At 40.8% G+C, this 19441-nt stretch overlaps 1 protein-coding gene across 1 annotated transcript in view; it reads right to left on the reverse strand.

Moving 5' to 3' along the window:
• becn1 (beclin 1, autophagy related) overlaps positions 1-19441 on the reverse strand; it is a 158647-nt gene that overhangs the window by 13847 nt on the left and 125359 nt on the right. The window contains exons 6-10 of the mRNA XM_042753804.1: positions 19054-19190; positions 18667-18861; positions 17194-17340; positions 16834-16983; positions 3759-3819 (exon numbers count right to left, since the gene is read on the reverse strand). Coding sequence (XP_042609738.1) covers positions 3759-3819; positions 16834-16983; positions 17194-17340; positions 18667-18861; positions 19054-19190 — 690 coding nt within the window. The remainder of the gene's footprint in view (positions 1-3758; positions 3820-16833; positions 16984-17193; positions 17341-18666; positions 18862-19053; positions 19191-19441) is intronic.

Genomic DNA, 19441 nt, shown 5'->3' on the forward strand with positions numbered 1-19441 from the left:
GACGTAAGTCTGCGCGTGTTTCTCAATACAAAGTATGCAAATTTCGGACTTGCATCCTCGGTAGTTCAGACTTTGCGAGTTCGACTTGGGAGTGTGATCTTCCGCGGACGAAACGACGCAAGTCCGCTAATTCTGCAAACAGCAGCTCACTAGATAACATCAGTCAGCTCGCCTTGGCTACTGAAATTTTCCTCACTGTATATTTACAATAAAACGAAATATATCAAATACCACTGCCTCCTTTCGTTTTCATTTAAACATAATAATAGCCGCAGAAATTTACTTAGTTCAGGGAAATGTGTATATATACAGCCTACATTACAATGAAACGAAATATTATATAAATGTCCTCTTTTTATTTTCATTTTAACATATAAATAAATTGAATATAGACCAAAGCTTACATGTTAGATTTACCCAAAACGAATTATATTTTATATTTAACCACTAAAGAGATATCAGAGCAAGCGGCAAATGTCAGAAGGTCTAGCCGAGTTGAGACTGTTCTAGGCGGATACATGAGCACCGAGCTCCCGCTGATCGCGTGGAGCTGATTGTCTCCGACATCTGCATCCCATTTTTAAATGGGCGCTGTCTTTATAAATAAACCGCTGATTTGAGTTTTAAACAACTACATTCTCGCCTGAAATACTTTTAAAACTACATTTCATGACACAATAACAGTAATATTTTGAAAATGATCAGAATAAATGGTGGTTGAAATCACAATGCTGCATGAACTCAACCAATCAGCATGTTCAGCACCCAAGTCCCGTCCCCGAAAGTTCCGGACCTTTGAAAAAGTACTACCTCGGCAGCAGGGACTTTCTGAGGGGCATTTTTCTACCCCGAATTTTATTTAGATCCTGGTTCCTGCGGTGGAAACACACCGAGTACCAGCCCAAAGTCCCTAGTTCCTGGGTAAAGTTCCAGCGGTGGAAACGCGGCTCTATACTCACATGAGATCTTGGTGGCTGCCATGTCGAGCTGAAAACTACTAACTGTAGTGGTGTTAAAAGAAAGTTGATGCCAAAATAAGAAGATATAACCATACTGTCTTTTTGTATTAACAACACAAGTGTGTCTTCCACAAGTAGTGATCATTCCTATGTAAATACTGCTTCTGAAAACTTTACATTCCACTGCAAGAGTGTTTTCCTTTCTGAAAACCCCACAAGACCATTGTGTATTCTGGAATATAGTATTCAATATATAAATATCACTGACTGACAGTCAACAGTTGATGAATGCTTAAATGCATATGTGCGCACATGCTATCTTTAAGAGTACTCATGGAATGCAGCTTAGCACAAATGCAATTGCATTTTTTGAATAAAATTATGATGCAAAATCAATGTAAACACTTAAAGTCAGCCAGATAAATCATGACATTAATATTTTTCTATATCTTTTGACATATAAGGGGTCATTATACCAGTGGTTTTCAACCTGTGGGCCGATGGTATCGCAGGTGGGCCGCCAATTACTATTAAAATAAATAATAATATTGTTAATATATGTAAAATGTCTAAGTCATAACATAATAACATCATTTCATATATATAATTAAATAAGCCCGAGTTTTTTTCTGTTCATTGCCAGTTCATTCTAGGGCTGTGCGATAGAAATGGTCATAAAATCATGATTTGAGCGTGTGCGCGATTTCTAAATCGCTTTAAAGCACGATTTTCCGCGGCCCTGACCTCCCGCAGTATGCCATCCGATCTAATCAGAATGCAATGCGCCTAGCGCGAGAACAGAACAGACTGGGCATATGCCTACGTAACTCCAGGTTCACACACTGTCTGTGATGCGCCTTTTTTCCGAGCCCATGTTAACGGATCAGAGCGTTAACACTGCACGCGGTAAAAGGCTAGAAATAAAATTGTGCGAAAGTAATTAATATCTAGTACATGAGCATAGAGAGTTGTGAGTGCACAGGACGCAGTTTGAGCGAGAGAAGTACACGTTTTAAGTGCGCGCACTTTCTCTGGGCGAGAGCAGCGTGTATCTGAGCAAGCGCGTCTGGTTTTGAGACAGAGCAAAAGAAATCTGCGTGCGTGCGGACAGATTCGCGCTCGCGCATTAATTTAATGTGCTTTCGCATTACATTAATGCGCTCTCACTGCTGCATCTGCACCGCATACACATACTGTATACGCATTGCAAACGGAGTACGTGTGAACCTGTATAATGTATAACAAATCTATTTCAACACCTGAGGCACCGCTACAATTAATGAGCTGAGCTCTATGAACAATGTATGGCAAAAAAGAAAAAAAGTCCCTGGACACAGGATTTATTTATTTGTATTTATATATTTTTTTGCCATAAGTCTAGAAATTTTGTTACACCTTTACTATAGTGATTATTTTGACTTATGTCTGTTCTAGAGACGTTACAACTTTTTGATACAGCTCTAATTGGTTTTCTTTTGGGAATATGTTTCAAATTCATCCTGAATACATTTATGACTGTAAAGCATATCTGTGTGTGTCAAAATCGAAATCGCAAAATTGATCAAAGAAATCGTGATAGTTATTTTTTTTTTTTTGTCCATATCGCACAGCCCTAGTTCATTCAATAAATACAGTTAACAATCTAGCTTCTGAGTAGTAAGTTATTAACCCAACAATAGCGGGGTCAGTTAATTTTTTTGCAGTGGGCCACGCAAACATATGTGTTTGGTTTTGTGGGCCGCGAGTTGAAAAAAGTTGGGAACCACTGCATTATACCATTAAAACATCCTATAAGTATAAGCTCCAGAAAATGGCTTGTGGGATTTGTGATATCACAAGGGCAAATAAGACTTAACAGTAGGATAGGTGATTTCAGAGAGGTTAGCAAGAGCAAGCTAGCTTTGATAGCATAAGATCCCACCCTCCTTGCAAATCACTATCCAAAGCTACGCCTCCTCCATAACACATGAACGCACACAAGCTAAGCAAAGGATAAACAGTAACATGATAAGAGAGGGTGTTGGAGGAAGGTTGAATGCAACACAGTCCTCAATGCAACCTCATGTCTCATTCGCCGGTGAAAAAACAATACAGTACAAAGCACATTATATTACAATAATAATGCCTTCCATTCTCGCTCGGTATGCAATAGTGTAATGGAACATGTTGATGATCATGGCTGCACGAACAGAGAGCACGGAGGTACACTCTAAAAAATACTGGGTTGTTTCAACCCAACTTTGGGTCAAATATGGACTAACCCAACTTTTGGGTTAAAAATTTTATGTAAAAATGTAACTCAACAGTTGGGTTAGTCCATATTTGACCCAAAGTTGGGTTGAAACAACCCGGCTACTAAGTAGGCTGTCCTACTTGCCTGTCAATGTATGTATTTGCATATATGCAAATATATACATTGACAGGCAAGTAGGACAGCCTATCATAGCCCTCAGGCCTAGAGATATGACTGGATTAATATTTTATGGTCCTACACCTTCCACAGAGAATATAAATACATCTAAATACATTTAGAAAACTTAACTTAGTGATTGCTATCAGGATGTGAAGAGACTTTCAACCAGCATAACAAAAAATGTTTTTGAACCAAATCACCTGCCCTGCCTTTAAATAAGATGTAAATAAGGCTCTCTCTAGAGCAAGAACCAGTCAAGCACTTTTACAATGTCGCACCAGTATAACTTCCAACACCACTATTGCTCAAAAACTCACCTTGTACTCTTATAAAATAATTTTTCCTTCTCCTTCATATATTAATCAAAGTTTATATGTGGTACCCACCTTGGACTTATCTGTGAGAGATTCCAAATAGGAATGGTTTCCATAAGGAACTAGTCGATATCTACAAAGAGAACATAAACCATTTGAGAGGAGTTTTTATAATTTATGTTAATCATGTTGGCTTAACAATGGCTTGGAAATTATGCTGTCTATACTGGATGCTTTGTGTTGTGTTGCCGACAGTAAATGGCTGTTCCTTTCTATTTCTGATGTACTACACTGCAAATCTAGGTCTGGAATGTGTAAAGTTTTCAAGCTACATCTATCATACTTACATCAGACCCTACAGAATTAAAAACAATCTAAAATTCCCATAGACATAAGACATGTTTACACTAAAATGATAACTATAAAGTTATAACTAAGAGACTCCTAACTCTAAGAGAAGTCCACATATCTATTCTTCACAGAACATAACTGCAGCACCAGCTTGAATAGAGTACCAGAATAAACAGAGTTGGTTAACAAGAGTGTGGACGCTAATGTAGTTATTATTGTTATAATTCTTTGCTGTGAATGGGCCCTTACATTGACGGAATGCAGCAAAAGTCATATTACAAATGTAAACTGAAATAGATTTTTAGACTACTTTAAGCTGCTATACTAGAGAGTAGCCAATACACCCTATATAAATCCTACCAACTGCCTAATGGAACAATTTCAGACACTTCTCATCACTCACTCTAACAAACCAATGAATTTTTATTGGAAATGCCAAAATGTACCATTTACAGAATTATCTAACAATAAATTAAATCCTGCGAACATTAGCAGCTAAAGATTATTGCAGATATATTTATTTATATATGAACTATATCACACAAGAAGTAACATAACAGTAACAAGTAACATATTTACATAACTAAGGAAAAACCAGAGAGTGTCTAGAAATACTCTCTTCTGTGTGAAACTTCTTTCTGCCACCATGGACTTGAATCTGCCTTTGAAACCTCAACAGATGTAACACTTTATAACTAGCAACAACTGCTTGGGCTTGATGGGGGGGGGGGGGGGGGGGGGCAACAAACATACAATTTCTCAAGAGCAATTTTTGAAGGGGACACAAATAATACAGCTAATGTAAAATAATAAAGCTTGTGTTATATGAGAGAGAACTGAGCATCTGTGATTACCTGCATCCAGGGGTGTAAATTACGTCTTATAGTGGGGGGGTTGCAATAAACATAACATTTCTCAAGAGAAATTTTTGAAGGGGACACAAGTAATACAGCTAAAATTGTACTTGTAAGGATAGGTATACACAGAGGAAAGCCTTACTACTTTTATTGTAGCAGGGAGACTTGTGGAATTACAAATTTTTAAAATATTAAATCTAGGTTCCGTTGTAATAGCATATAAACTGAAAAAGTTATATACATTGTGTTTTATATTTTGAGGTAAAAAAGGATCAAATCAGGAAGCACGGGTGTCTGAGATAATGACCTTTTGTCTTTGCTCTGCCTTGCCATTTGGCTTTTTAAGACTGATTGGATTAGCACCTATGCATTTGAATAACACTGTTATGCTGATGAGATCAGGGATGGGGAAACTCCCGTAACAGGAGTTTCCTGTACTGCATTTGCATGCTTTGTTTAGATTGTCTCCACCTCTATTTATCCCTCCCCCTAGAAATGTATATAAACTACAAATGTATAAACGACTAGACTTTTGATGACTACAGCGCCATCCAGCGTGTTCTCAGAAAAGAATTCTGATGAAGATTACCCAAGAGTCTCCTGGTTTTCGCTTCGGAGTTTCCAACAGACTCATCGAAAAATATATTGGCATAATCTGTATTAAAGAGAAAATAATCATCTCATCTGATGTTTAAGTGTTTAAGTGTTAAAGTCTATTCTCTGACAAACAGGCAACCAATTTAGGGATCTAAGAATTATAGTGATGTGTACATGTTTACAACACTTTAAAAGAAGTCTGGCCGCAGCATTTTGGACAAGCTGGAGAAGCGCAATTTGAGATTTAGATATACAGCAATATAAAGAATTGCAGTAATCTAGACGAGTTGAACAAACGCATGAACAGCCATTTCTAGAGTTTTAGGAGTGAGGAAGTTTTTAATTTTAGACAGTAAATGAAGCTGATAGAAACGGGACCCAGCTCAGGGCTTATATACTGAGAGTACTCATTTGGACCGAAAACAATTACCTCGGACTTGTCCTCATTTAGGAAGAGGAAATTTGGGGCTAGCCATGATTTAACCTCCTCTAAACATTGCATAAGAGAAGTGATTGCAGTGGAATTTTTTTCTTGATTGGTAGATAGATTTGAGTGTCATCTGCGTAGAAATGAAAAGACACACCATGATTCGTTAGCTGCAGTCTTGTAAGATGTAAGAGAGTCTTTGAAAATTTGAAGAGAGATATGCAGCCTGTCCTTTTTCCATTTACGTTCTGCCTTTCTACAGTTTTGTCTTAGGAGACAGGTATCAGAGTTTTGCCACAGTACAGATTTTGGTTTTTGCTTGTGAGACTTAAGGAGGGCAGTTGCATTTGCTGCCTTAAGCCAGCCAGAATTTAAGAGGCTAAGATGTTGATCAGCATCCAAGTCAGATAACGGTTGATCCAAGTGCAACTGTGAGCAGCATTCAGCAAAGCACAAGTTGAAATTTGTGCTAAACCGTGGAGAGTAGAAATGAGAAAGACTTACAGGTGTATTAGAGAAATGAGAGAGATCTGGAAGAGGCAGTGTGAATAATATAGGCTTATGGTCAGAGATAATAAAATCTGAGAGCACAATATCAGTCACATCAAGCCCATATGAGAGTACAAGATCCATCGTATGTCCCTGAATATGAGTAGAGACATTGATCCACTGGGATAGATTAAAAGCATAGATAAGATTAAGAAAGTCATGTGATAAGGGGAAACTGTGTTCGGGGGATGGAGGAGGTGAGATGGTTCATGTTTCAGGAGGTAGAGGGTTTGTGTGGGGTTTCTTCCTTATGGTAGGAGCTGGAAGAGACTGTGGGAGGGATGGGTGGGGTCCTTCACGACACTGTTGGCTTAGCTGGAGCATTGTGTAAGGAAAATGTCCAGGATCGAGGGGAGAGGGGCACTGATTATCTTTGCAGCTGTATTCACTGTCCGCTGGAGGGTCTTGCGGTCTGCTCCACTACAGTTCCCATACCAGACGGTGATGCAGCTGGTCAGCACGCTCTCTATGGTTCCTCTGTAGAATGTGGTGAGTATGGGTGGAGGGTGACTTGCTCTTTTCAGCCGGCCGAATACACAGGCGACTTCTTGGAAAAACCACACAGTCAATGAACACTCTGTATAAACCATGTCAATCAGAACACAGTTCATGCACAGATCTCACTTCTAATGAGCTGATTATCTGAATCAGCTGTGTTAACAAAGAGACACATATAAAATGTGCAGAGCAGGGGTGCGCAAGGACTGGAATCGAGAACTGCTATACCACGCCATGCCAGGTAAAGAGGCTGTGCTCCCCAGTTTACGAAGCACGAAGTGCAGACTGGCACGAGATCCTTAGAGAGTGAAGGCTTACTGCACTGAAATTGTGTGGGGGTTTCCTGATGGTAGGAGCTAGAAGAGACTGTGGGAGGGATGGGTGGTGTCCTTTACGACACTGTTGGCTTTGCTGGAGCATTGTGTAAGGAAAATGTCCAGGATCGAGGGGAGAGGGGCACTGATGATCTTTGCAGCTGTATTCACTGTCCGCTGGAGGGTCTTGCGGTCTGCTCCACTACAGTTCCCATACCAGACGGTGAGGCAGCTGGTCAGCACGCTCTCTATGGTTCCTCTGTAGAATGTGGTGAGTATGGGTGGAGGGTGACTTGCTCTTTTCAGCCGGCGGAGAAAGTGTAGACGCTGTTGTGCCTTCTTGGAGAGTGACATGATGTTGGTGGTCCAGGTGAGCTCCTCTGTGATGGGAGCACCCCCAGGAATTTAGTGCTGCTGACTCTTTCCACAGTCGAGCTGTCAATGGTCATTGGGGGGTGGTCAACGGAGTTTCTCCTCAAGTCCTACACAACCTCCTTTGTCTTCTCCACATTGAGGGACAGGTTGTTAGTGCCACACCATTCAGCCAGCTGTGCCACTTCCTCTCTGTAGTGCATTTCATCGCTGTTGCTAATGAGACCTACCACCGTTGTGTCATCTGCAAACTTGATGTGGTTGGAGCTGAACTTGGCAGTGCAGTCGTGGGTCAGCAGCATGAAGAGCAGCTGGCTGAGCACACAGCCTTTTGGAGCACCTGTGCTCAGTGTGGTAGTGCTCGTGGTGTTGTGGCCGACACAAACTGACTGAGGTCTTCCAATTAGAAAGTCCAGAATCCAATTACAGAGGGAATTATTAAGGCCCAGCAGGTTTAGTTTCTTAATGGGCTGTTGTGGGATTGTTGTGTTGAATGCTGAGCTGAAGTCGATGAACACCATTCTGACATAGGAGTCTTTATTTTTTAGGTGGGCAAGAGCCAGGTGGAGGGTGGAGGAAATTGCATCATCTGTAGATCGGTTTGGACGATATGCAAACTGGAGCTGATCGAGTGTGTTGGGGAGGCTGGTTTTTATGTTGTGCATGACTAACCTCTCAAAGCACTTCATCATGATTGGAGTCAGTGCTATGGGACGGTAGTCGTTTAAACAGGACACGGGTGATTTTTTTGGTACCGGAATGATTGTTGTGGATTTGAGACATGTGGGGACGACTGCCTGGCTCAGCGAGGTGTTGAAGATATCTGTTAGGACATCTGTCAGCTGTGCAGCACAGTCTTTCAGTACTCAGCCATGTGTGTCGTCAGGACCCGCAGCCTTGCGTGGGTTTATCCTAGATAGGGTCTTCTTTACATCGGCTGGAGACAGACAGAGCACCTGGTCGTTGGGAGGTATGGGCAGTTTTTGTGCAGGTGTGTCATTCTGCATTTCAAACCGTGAATGAAAGTGGTTGAGTGCATCAAGGAGTGATGTGTCATTATCACAGGCCTGTGGCGGGGGCTTGTAGTGCGTGATGGTCTGAATGGCTCGCCATTCACATATCCAGCGGGCGTCAGGTAGTAGAGCCGCCGTAAAACGATTCGTTGGAAGCATCCGAGAGAAAGCCAGCCCAAAGATGAGCTTTCAGCTTCACGATGTATCCTCTGCGCTTGCCTCGTTTCCTCCTTCACTTTCTCCACAGGATGTTGAGGGGCCACCGGCGGATACAATCCAGGATAACTGTTTGGAACGATTCATTAATATTGTAAAAGGAGCAGTCCACATCTAAAGTGTAAGAGTTGGTGAATGTGTTTGCAACAGAGTTGCGGATATCCAAGAGTGATTGACGGCCATAGATTAAAAGCGTGTAGCAGTTTAAAAACAGAGCAGACAACCAGACAAGCAAACAAGAGAGCAACAGACGGCAAGCCGAATACACAGGCGACATCTTGGAAAAACCACACAGTCAATGAACACTCTGTATAAACCATGTCAATCAGAACACAGTTCATGCACAGATCTCACTTCTAATGAGCTGATTATCTGAATCAGCTGTGTTAACAAAGAGAGACATACAAAATGTGCAGAGCAGGGGTGCGCAAGGACTGGAATCGAGAACTGCTATACCACGCCATGCCAGGTAAAGAGGCTGTGCTCCCCAGTTTACGAAGCACGAAGTGCAGACTGGCACGAGATCCTTAGAGAGTGAAGGCTTACTGCACTGAAATTGTGAAGTTGGAGTCAGCTAGGTATTTGACTAAGATAACTGTAGGGGAGGAATGCAAAATAGCAAAGTCTCGGTTCATTCCACACCATATGGTGCAACACGATAGTAAAGGCAGAATTGTTTTAACTGTTCTTTTCAGAATCAGGGATAATCTCTGAATAATCCATCAACAAACCATTGCCATTAGCAAAAACGTCAAAAGTATGCTCCAACAGGTATGCAAGCCAGTGCTGTGGTTCCTTTGGAAACAATGCACAGGGAGATACAACTGGACATAAGAGTGGCATATGCTTATATTTATGGATGGATATGAGATCCATCAGGAAAATCCACTCACTTCATTATGTTGCCTTTTCATATAGAGCTTTTCTTTTTGTGTGCAGAAGCCTTTCACTGGAGATCAGATTGCAGACAACACTAGCGAATCCATGAATTATTGGGCTATCAATTTATTTTTTTTATCAAACTATCACGTTTATTTTTCAAATCCACTGGTCACAATTGAAAGCCGAGCTCAGAAATAACTTGTTTCCATCAGGCAGTCACTAATATGAAGCAGCCTAATAATAAATTTAATAAATGTTAAATAAATCAAAGTAATGTAGAGAAATCATCCGTAAACATCAGCCACCTTTTTATTCTACTAGGGTAGACTGCTTTGGCCCATTTGCAGTCATAATTGGTCCCCACCAAGAAAAAAAGGTAGGGGATTCTTTACAAATGTATGACAACATGGTGTGTTCATCTAGACATCTGGACATTGATGGATTCCTGCTTTCTCTATGGAATTTTATAACTTGCATAGGCAAGCCCATGGAACTACTCTGTGATAATGACACCAACTTCATTGGAGGGGATCAACTATGTGAGACCTTCAATGCCATGTCACCTAAGCGTCAGGAGCTGCTTGCAGAGCAGAAGATATGGTTTCACCATAACCCACCAAGTGCTCCTCACTTTGGGGGAACCTGGGACCATGAGGTAAACATCTCTTAAGACAGCAATGTGCATAATCCGGCAATCCAGTCTGTGCCAGAAACAGTGCAGCAAACCATTCTGGTGGAGGTTGAGGCATAATGAATACAAGCCACTAGGCTATGTGTGCTCAGATGTTGCAGACTTGGATCCAGTGACTCATTATTTCTACCTATATGTCGTGGTGATGCCTCCCTACCTCAAGTCTTGTATGACTTCAACAACCTGCTCAGAAGGTGGAGACTCAGGTGTTAGGTCAAGTGTTAGCAAGTGTTAGCTTTGACTAAAATAACCAATAAAATCTTTAGAATCAGTTGTTGGGCAGGGTTTCTGCTTTACCTGTTTGGAAAAAAATCATGCCATGCTAAAACACACTAACACCACCTAGGAACATGCCTAGTCACACTAGCGATATGATATGAACATGCCAGCAACACCCCACAAGCAACAGAAAATTCTGTAATGACTGATGTGGTCACTTTTTCTTAGGGCTTGTTTATACTTGGCCACGTGTGTTTTTACTTATTAGATAGCTTTCATGAAATGACCAAGTGTAAATACCTGTAAGAACCAGGTATAGTTCTATTATTTTGAACACATTTTTTGCATTAATTGCGGCAGCTGATGGTGGCAGAAGTAGTAAGAATATATCATCTATTCACCTTTGTGTTTGGGGTATGGAGAGAGGGGGTGACGGGGGAAGTCTTATTTTTGCTGACCACTAAAAGGCTTCTAATGCTGTTTAATGTCGTTTATCATGACTTTTGGACACCATTTTGTATGCCAGTGAAACAATTATAGAATGTATTGGATACACAACCTTGTTTGTTTCTCATGCAAATAAATCTATAGAATGCAGTCTTTGGATGTATGATCATTATCAGCAAGCGCGTCTGACAAGTTAGTTTTCCTCTACTCCGCCTCTTGACGGTGAAATCTATGCTTTTCAAGACAGTCGCCTACATTTGCCAGCAAAATCTACTCTATGTCCACGACAAAAGGGATTATCAGTCATTGAGACCATACATGCAGTCACGGCTTGATTATCTGGAGAGTGGCAGCCGCCCGATAGCATCACACACAATGTATGCATCGTATGTAAGCTGTGTTTTGTACTGTGTTACAGTTTGTTTGTTTGAACACAGTTTGTAGGGGTTATTGCTACTTGTTGAAGTTTGGTGTTGCTGTTGTTTATAGCGAGAATTGATTGCCGCTGATCGGGTTTGGATTCGCTGTGTTTGGAGTGGACGACTGGTGTGTGTGGTTGGATTCAGCGCCTTGGTTATTATATAATGCCTACATGTGAATGCTGTGGCTATTGATGTTGGTTTTACATTGGATTCAGTGCGTGGATATTATATTGTGCCTGTATGTGATCGCTGTGGCTACTGATGTTGTTGGCTTCATGTTGGATTTATACTGCATTGGTTATTTGCATCTGTCTGTATGCACAAAATGAGTGGATCAAGGGCTGGCTCAACGTCATCTATAATGGAGAAAAGAAAAATCACTCTGACTGCAAAGGCTTTGGCAAGCAAGATTAAGATTTCAATTCAGAAACAGTGTAAAGAGGAAGTAAACAAATTAAAGAACCAAATACTGTCTCTCAAAGAGCACATGAGGGATGCTCAAGTTAAAGCACAGTTTGATGTTTTGCTACAATTGTCTGAAAATGCCACTGCATTGCACAACCTGATGCCTTTAATTCCATCTGATGAACAAGAAAGACAAAATGCATGGTTCCAATACAATCAAGGATTTATTAATGATGGCAAAGTGTGGATTTCAGAAGTCAACAGGCCTTGTTCACATGACGTTGAGTTTCACCAGGACGTTTTGGACAGTTGATATAGACACATCAATGGCAAAAGTAAATGTTTTAAAGACCTCTGGATCTGGTGAGCAGAGTTCTGCTTCTTATCGATCTAAAGGCATGGAGTCATATTTTAAGATAAAAGGAAAAACAGTTGAAGCTCTTAACCCTGATGCAGAGACTTTTGTTCCACATAATCTTGGAAAGGATGAAAAGAGAAAACCAGTGACTGGAAATGCTGATTGACACTTTGGAAGGCCAAAACAGAAAAAGGCAGACAATGTCATGCATCTCCAGCAGATGCCCTTGGAGTTCATGAGACAGAGCACAGTTCCAAATACTACTGCGCCTTCAGTGTCTCATCGTAGAGATTTCCATACACTCTTTTCCACAAACATTAACAGTGACCAGAACCCCATGTTGTCTATAATGGAAAAACAGAATGAGATAACATCAGTGCTGGCGCATCAGCATTGTCTTGCATCACTGCCTAAGAGAGATATCCAAATATTTGATGGGGACCCTCTACAGTACCATGCTTTCTTGCGGTCCTTTGAACAGGTAATTGAGGGAAAGACTGATAATGCTGAAGATAGCCTGCATTTTTTGGAACAGTACACCAGAGGGCAACCACAACAACTGGAGAGCTATGTTTGTTGATATTGTGACTTTTATGGAATAACAAGTGAAAATCATGACAGATTCTGTCTTTGGAAACCTACAGGATGCACCAAAGTTGGTGGCAATTAAAGAAGGCAACAGTGCAAAATCACCTTGCTCAAAGGCTAAAGGAAGTTGCTTTGCCACTGCTGCTATTACAGTTGAAAAGACACTAATGGAACACAAGGTTAAAGATGGAAATTTACATGAAAAGACCTGTACTGCAAAGGTGGACACATGCTGAAGTTTTTTACTCTGTTGGAGAAGAGAGCTCAAAGTGAGAAGACTGATTTTCTAAAAAAAGACGAGTTTGTTTTGGCTGTCTGTGTACTGGTCACATCAGTAAGGTTTGTAGGAAACGTCACTCTTGCAAAACTTGTTTAACTGGTTTAAGGCACCCTAGTATGCTTCAAACCCACCACAATGATAAGGGAGCAGATGTAGAGAAAGGTAAGAGAATACAGTGGGCAGTTGTTTAGTTACAGTTCAAACCAGTGGTCTTACTGGGGACGGTGAACAAGACTTTATGCTTGCCATCGTACCAGTAAAGTTAAAATCAAAGAGAGGTCAAAGGATAGTGGAGACCTATGCTTTTTTGGACCTGGGCAGTTCAGCATCCTTCTGCACAATGGGTTTGATGGATAGACTGAATCTCTCTGGGAGGAAAAACAAAGATTCTTTTGCGCACCATAGACCAAGAGAAAATTGTGGACAGTTGTATTGTATCAGACTTGGAAGTGGCTGGACTGGACAGTGGCTGGTAATGTGAAATGCCAGATATCTTCACATAACACAGGATGCTTGTTAATAGGAGTAACATCCCACGATAGGAAGATCTGCATAAATGGCCTCATTTGAAACGTATATGTAACGATATACAAATTTCACAATCACAGGAAGAAGGAGGCGGGAACCGGCGGACATTCAAATAAAACTTTAATAATCAAATAAACATAGAACAGCGTGGCAGCCCGTCACGGTTGACTGCCACGCACAAACAAAAACCAAACCACAAAATAAAGCCCAGGCCTGGTCCTCTCTTGTCCTTCACTGTCGTCGCTCCTCTTTTGTATCCTTCCGATCACCTCCGCGGGACTCGAGACCGGTGAGTGGAGCAGGTGTTGCTCATTTCACAATCACTCCACTGGCCTCGCTCCGTTCCCACGGCTCTCGGCCCCGCCCCACTCGTCACAGTGTACTTGCCTGTGATAGATGCAAATGTGGAGATTCAGATAGGCATGAACGTGCCCAGAGCTTTGGAACCACTTGACATCATTAGGTGTGTGGATAAAGGGCCATATGCCATCAAGACAATGCTTGGTTGGATGGTAAATGGTCCTATTGGTGGAGGATGTTGTGATAGACCTGACGTGTATCAGTCTGCAGTTACCATCAACAGAATTTCTGCTGTAACACTTGATGAACTCTGGAAACAACAGTTCAAGACAGACTTTCCAGAATGTAGTCAGGAGGAACAGCCAGGACTTTCAAAGAAGGACAGCAGGTTCTTAAAAATGGTTAACAATACTTTGAAATTAGTTGATGGCCATTACAGTATTGCTTTACCTTTGAAGGACAGAAAGATAAGTATGCCTAACAACCGCAACATTCCAGAACAATGCACAATGCATTATTTTATAAGGATTACACTGCTTTCATGAATAACCTTATATCCAGTGGCTATGCAGAGAGAGTGCCAGCCACAGATCTGGCACGCAGTGATGGAAAGGTTTGGTGTATCCCACACCACAGGGCATACCATCCAAAGAAAGGGAAGATCCGAATTGTCTTTGATTGTGCAGCATCATTTCAAGGTGCATCACTCAATGCACAACTCCTGAGTGGTCCTGATCTGGCTAGTACGTTGATTGGAGTCCTGACCAGGTTCAGGAAAGAGCCTGTTGTTCTGATGTCTGACATTGAGGCGATGTAAGGCTGCCATGCCTGAAGAGTTAAAACATTCTGCCATATTAGCTTCATATTGCTGACGAAAGGTTGGCCATGGAGGTAGAAATAATTTGTTGTCAAGACTACGGCAGAGATACTGGATCCCTGGTGTTAGTGGTTCTATAAAGAAGATCTTGGCAAGATGTGTGGTGTGTCTGCGGATACATGGAGCTGCAGGTCAACAACAGATGGCAGACTTGCCTGAAGATAGAGTTTCTTCTGAAGAACCTCCCTTCAGTCATGTTGGAGTTGACTACTTAGGCCCATTTGAAGTCAAACATGGGAGGAGTCTTGTGAAAAGATATGGAGTTATCGTCACGTGTTTGTACACCCTGAAGTTGCTTCATCACTGGACACAGATTCTTGCATTAATGCATTACAAAGCTTTATTGCAAGACGAGGACAGGTCAAAGAGTTATGGTCAGACAATGGCATTAACTTTATCGACGGAGAGTGCTAGTTGAGACAAGCCATTGAAAGATGGAACTTGGAACAGATCAATGATTTACTCTCCTTAAAAGGAACTAAATGGACCTTCAACCCTCCCACTGGATCACATCATGGAGTAGCATGGGAAAATTAGATTTGTTCTGTCAGAAAGGTCGTTAATTCTACTTTGAGGACACAATGTCTGGACGAGGAAGCACTCTACACAGTGCTCTGTGAAGTGGAATCAATTCTCAACAGTAGACCCATCACCAAGGAATCCACAGATCCAAACGACTTGGAAGCATTAACTCCAAATCACCTTCTGCTTCTTAAAACTAAACCATGTTTACCTCCTGGGCTGTTTCAGAAAGAGGACATGTATGCACAGTAAAGATGGAATCAAGTCCAATACATGGCTGACCTATTTTGGAAAAGGTGGACTTAGAGGAGTACTTACCACAATTGCATAAACGACATAAATGGACAAAGATCAAGCAGAATTTCTTTCCTTGAGACATACTGGTAGTGGATGATTCTGCAACCCGCAACTCCTGGATCACTGGAAAGATAACCGAAGTGGTTCCAGACAGAAGAGGACCCGTGAGACAAGTCTGGATCAAGACCCAAACCAACCCTTTAATTGGATAATATGACTTTTGACTGAATTAACTATATATATATATTTTTTTACTTTTTTCTTTAAAGAGAAAACAGAATTTGGATCATCTTTTTTATGATGGACTTTAAATAAACATTTTTTTTTTTTGTATTCCCCTGCATGTGTAATGTATGTGTAATCATTAGTTGTAATAATTAGGGTCCGGAATGTAAGAACCAGGTACAGTTCTATTATTTTGAACCCATTTTTTTGCATTAAATGCGGCACCTGGTGGTGGCAAAAGTAGTAAGAATATATAATCTGTTCACCTGTGTGTTACAGGTATGGAGAGAGGGTGTGACAGTGGAATTCTTATTTTTTGCTGACTGCTAATAGGTTTCTAATGCTGTTTAATGTCATTTATCATGACTTTTGGACACCAATTTGTATGCCAGTGAAACAATTATGGAATGTATCTGATGCACAACTTTGTTTCACATGCAAATAAATCTACAGAATGCATTAGGATTTATGATTATTATCAGCAAGAGTGTCTGACAAGTTAGTTTTCCTCTACTCAGCCTCTCGTGGCGAAATTTATGGTTTTCAAGATAGACGCCTACAACGCCCTCTGAAATGCATCTGAGAATAATCAGATCACTCAAACCACTTCAGGAGGTGGATTGAGATACATTACAGATGCAACTTGGTCAAATTTAAAATTGATAAATTGTCTATGGAAGTAAATTGTGGTTCATTAGGGTTCTGATGAGGTCTAAAGTAGCCTGATTTGGTATAATGAGGTTTATTGGGGTCTGATCAGGTCTAAGTGTGTCTGTCTGAAGAGGTTTCTTAAAGGTCTGCTGAGGTATAATGCAGTTTCATTGCTTAATCTCGTACTTTCAGACAAGGCATCAAAGTTTGTCTACAAGCTCTATCTATCTAGTTGTAAATATTTTTTTGTTATTCAACCACCTCTGAAAGCATAGTCCCATCTTGTTTGCAAGTGCATGCAGCAGAAGTACAGTTTGACCCCAGGCTGCATTGATCTCATTCCATTCCACTGGTACACTGGGTAATCTGCCTAGGCGGAAGTTATTTATTGTTCCGAACTGCCCACTGTGCCTGAGAAAAAGGTAGAAAAAAAAAAGAAAATTTAAAAAGTTTATATTTCTACATCATAAGCAGTTTAAGCAAAACCTGATTTTAGAGATTACACAATTCTATTTTGCATATAAATGCTTTAAATCATCTTATTAAATATACACATATTTCTGTTTTGATGGTGGTCTTAAACCACTAAATAAAAAAATTTTTTATAAAGAGATATGAAACCAGATATGAAAGGTGGCATTGAAAACGTTGGTCTTCTTGAGTCTGTCCAGCTGAATCTGACAGTAACGCATTTGATTGTCCACACTCTTAAGATCATCATCCAACTCCAGCTGCTGTCTCTTAAACTCGCAGTACTCCTTTTGATACCTGAGACAGAAACAGACAAAGATGAGGGCATTTACCGGGAAACTGACAAAAAATAAATAAATTAAAAGTATCATTATGAGGAATCAATTTTTCCTTAATCTTTAATGAAAAACATGTTCAATGCACTATAAAAATGCTACTACTACAACTGCAAATCATGTATGACATATGAGGGCTGTCAGGAAAGTATCGAACCATTTAATATGATAAATAGACTTTTCTCAAAAAAGGTATAAGATACAAGAAACATTGTACACAAGACAATGACGCCTCCTCAATGTAGGCACGTTGTGACCTCACACAGTTATTCTTGAATGTATTTAACTTTTGAAATTACTCTGTAGTATTCTTAGTAGACACCTTGGTTAGCTGCCTCATCGTATTTTCTCTAATCTCACTGACGGTCTGAAATCTCTTCAATTTCAAAGGTCATGTTCAAAGGTGATGTCTCTATTTTTCATATTACATGGCTGGATACTTTCCAGACAGGCCTCACATTTTAGACTAAAAATAGCTAGCTTCCCCCAAAGCTGTCAGTTTTTAGCACTGATATAAATCTTAACAGTTTGAGAAGTACACAGAATGCATTATGAATATTTTATAATACAAGCAAAGTAAGTAAGATTTGCAAAGAGGCTCTTACTGAAAGATGTTATAACAGCAAATCTGCAGCTTATGTGAGCAAGGAAAATCGCTGTGTGGTAGTGTGCCTCTTACATACTATCCATTAGTGCAGGGGTGTCAAACTCAGTTCCTGGAGGGCCAGAGCCCTGCAAAGTTTAGTTCTAACTGTGTTTCAATACTTATAAGGTGTGTTTTTCTAATTTGCCTGAAGGACTTGATTAGTTGGATCAGGTGTGTTTAATTAGGGATGAATCTAAACTCTGCAGGGCTCCGACTTTGACACCCCTGCATTAGTGTCACCCTGGGGAACAGGGATTCCCCTATTACGGAGCCAGGTGGAGCAGCACATATCACCATTGAACAAGACCTCAAAGAGACTAATAAAATGGCTCTCTGAGCAAACACACAAGTAAGCTCTGTTTCCAAGATGATGGTTATTAATTTTTATTTTTTTTTAAATGCAGATGGAACTGCCACAGTTCCATATGCATTTTTAAATTATTTTAAGTGTTACTCCAGTATTATATATAAAGAGCTGTAAAGCTCATGGAGACCCTGTGTTACGTTCGGCCTGGGTCATGTCTCAATCCCATCCCCCACCCCCTCCCTGTACTTTCCTTTAACTTCTCCACTATTCTGTAAAATAACGGCAAAAAGAAAGAATGATATGACTTCTTAGTAAATATTCTCATTCATATGTACTGAAGTTCTTCAGTGTCCATCAGCTGGCTATGGTTGCGTCCCTCAGCCAGCTCTTTGGCCACGGCTTCGCGCTGCACTTCAATGCTCTCCAGCTCCTGGATCAGAGATTCCTCCTCTTGTTTCAACTGCTGCAGTGCATTCAGTAGACTGGCTTCCTCCTCCTCTGGCAGTTGAGACAGCAACTCTAAACAGCTCCTAACAATTCACAGCCAAATGAGTGACCCGCTGGAGTCAATGATGTCAGTCATGTTCTAACTAAAAATGTTTAATGACAAAAATAATGATACAAACCCTTTAAACCAGGCAAATGACACATCCCACTTACAGAATAATAAAGTAAAGCAGCTGTAGGTTACTTGAGATGTTTTGAGTGTGAGTGATACTAACTTATAATTCTGGCACTCATTTTCTGTCATGCTGAGCTGTGTGTCCAGATGGTCCAGTAGTGCGTCCGTGCACTCCTCACACAGTGGGTGATCAATGTCTGTCTGACCAGACATGATATCAAACAGATCACTTGTCACCTGCAGGAAAAACACATACATGAACCCTCTATTCTGATCCATCCATCCACTCAACCTATATAGGCTACAGTAGGAGGCCAACCAGAATGAGCTTTTTACTGCTGTGGGCGCTGCATTTGCAGCTTTTGGCCACCGAATGGTGTTGTAACCATAAGTTATCAAACAAACACATCAAAGCACATTTTCGCAAATAGCCATCAGCTTTGCCTGATGAGTTACATTTGACAGCTGCAGTCGGGGAAAATTCAGAA

The sequence above is a fragment of the Cyprinus carpio genome, unplaced genomic scaffold, assembly GCF_018340385.1.
Source record: "Cyprinus carpio isolate SPL01 unplaced genomic scaffold, ASM1834038v1 S000000030, whole genome shotgun sequence".
NCBI classification, from domain to species: Eukaryota; Metazoa; Chordata; class Actinopteri; order Cypriniformes; family Cyprinidae; genus Cyprinus; species Cyprinus carpio.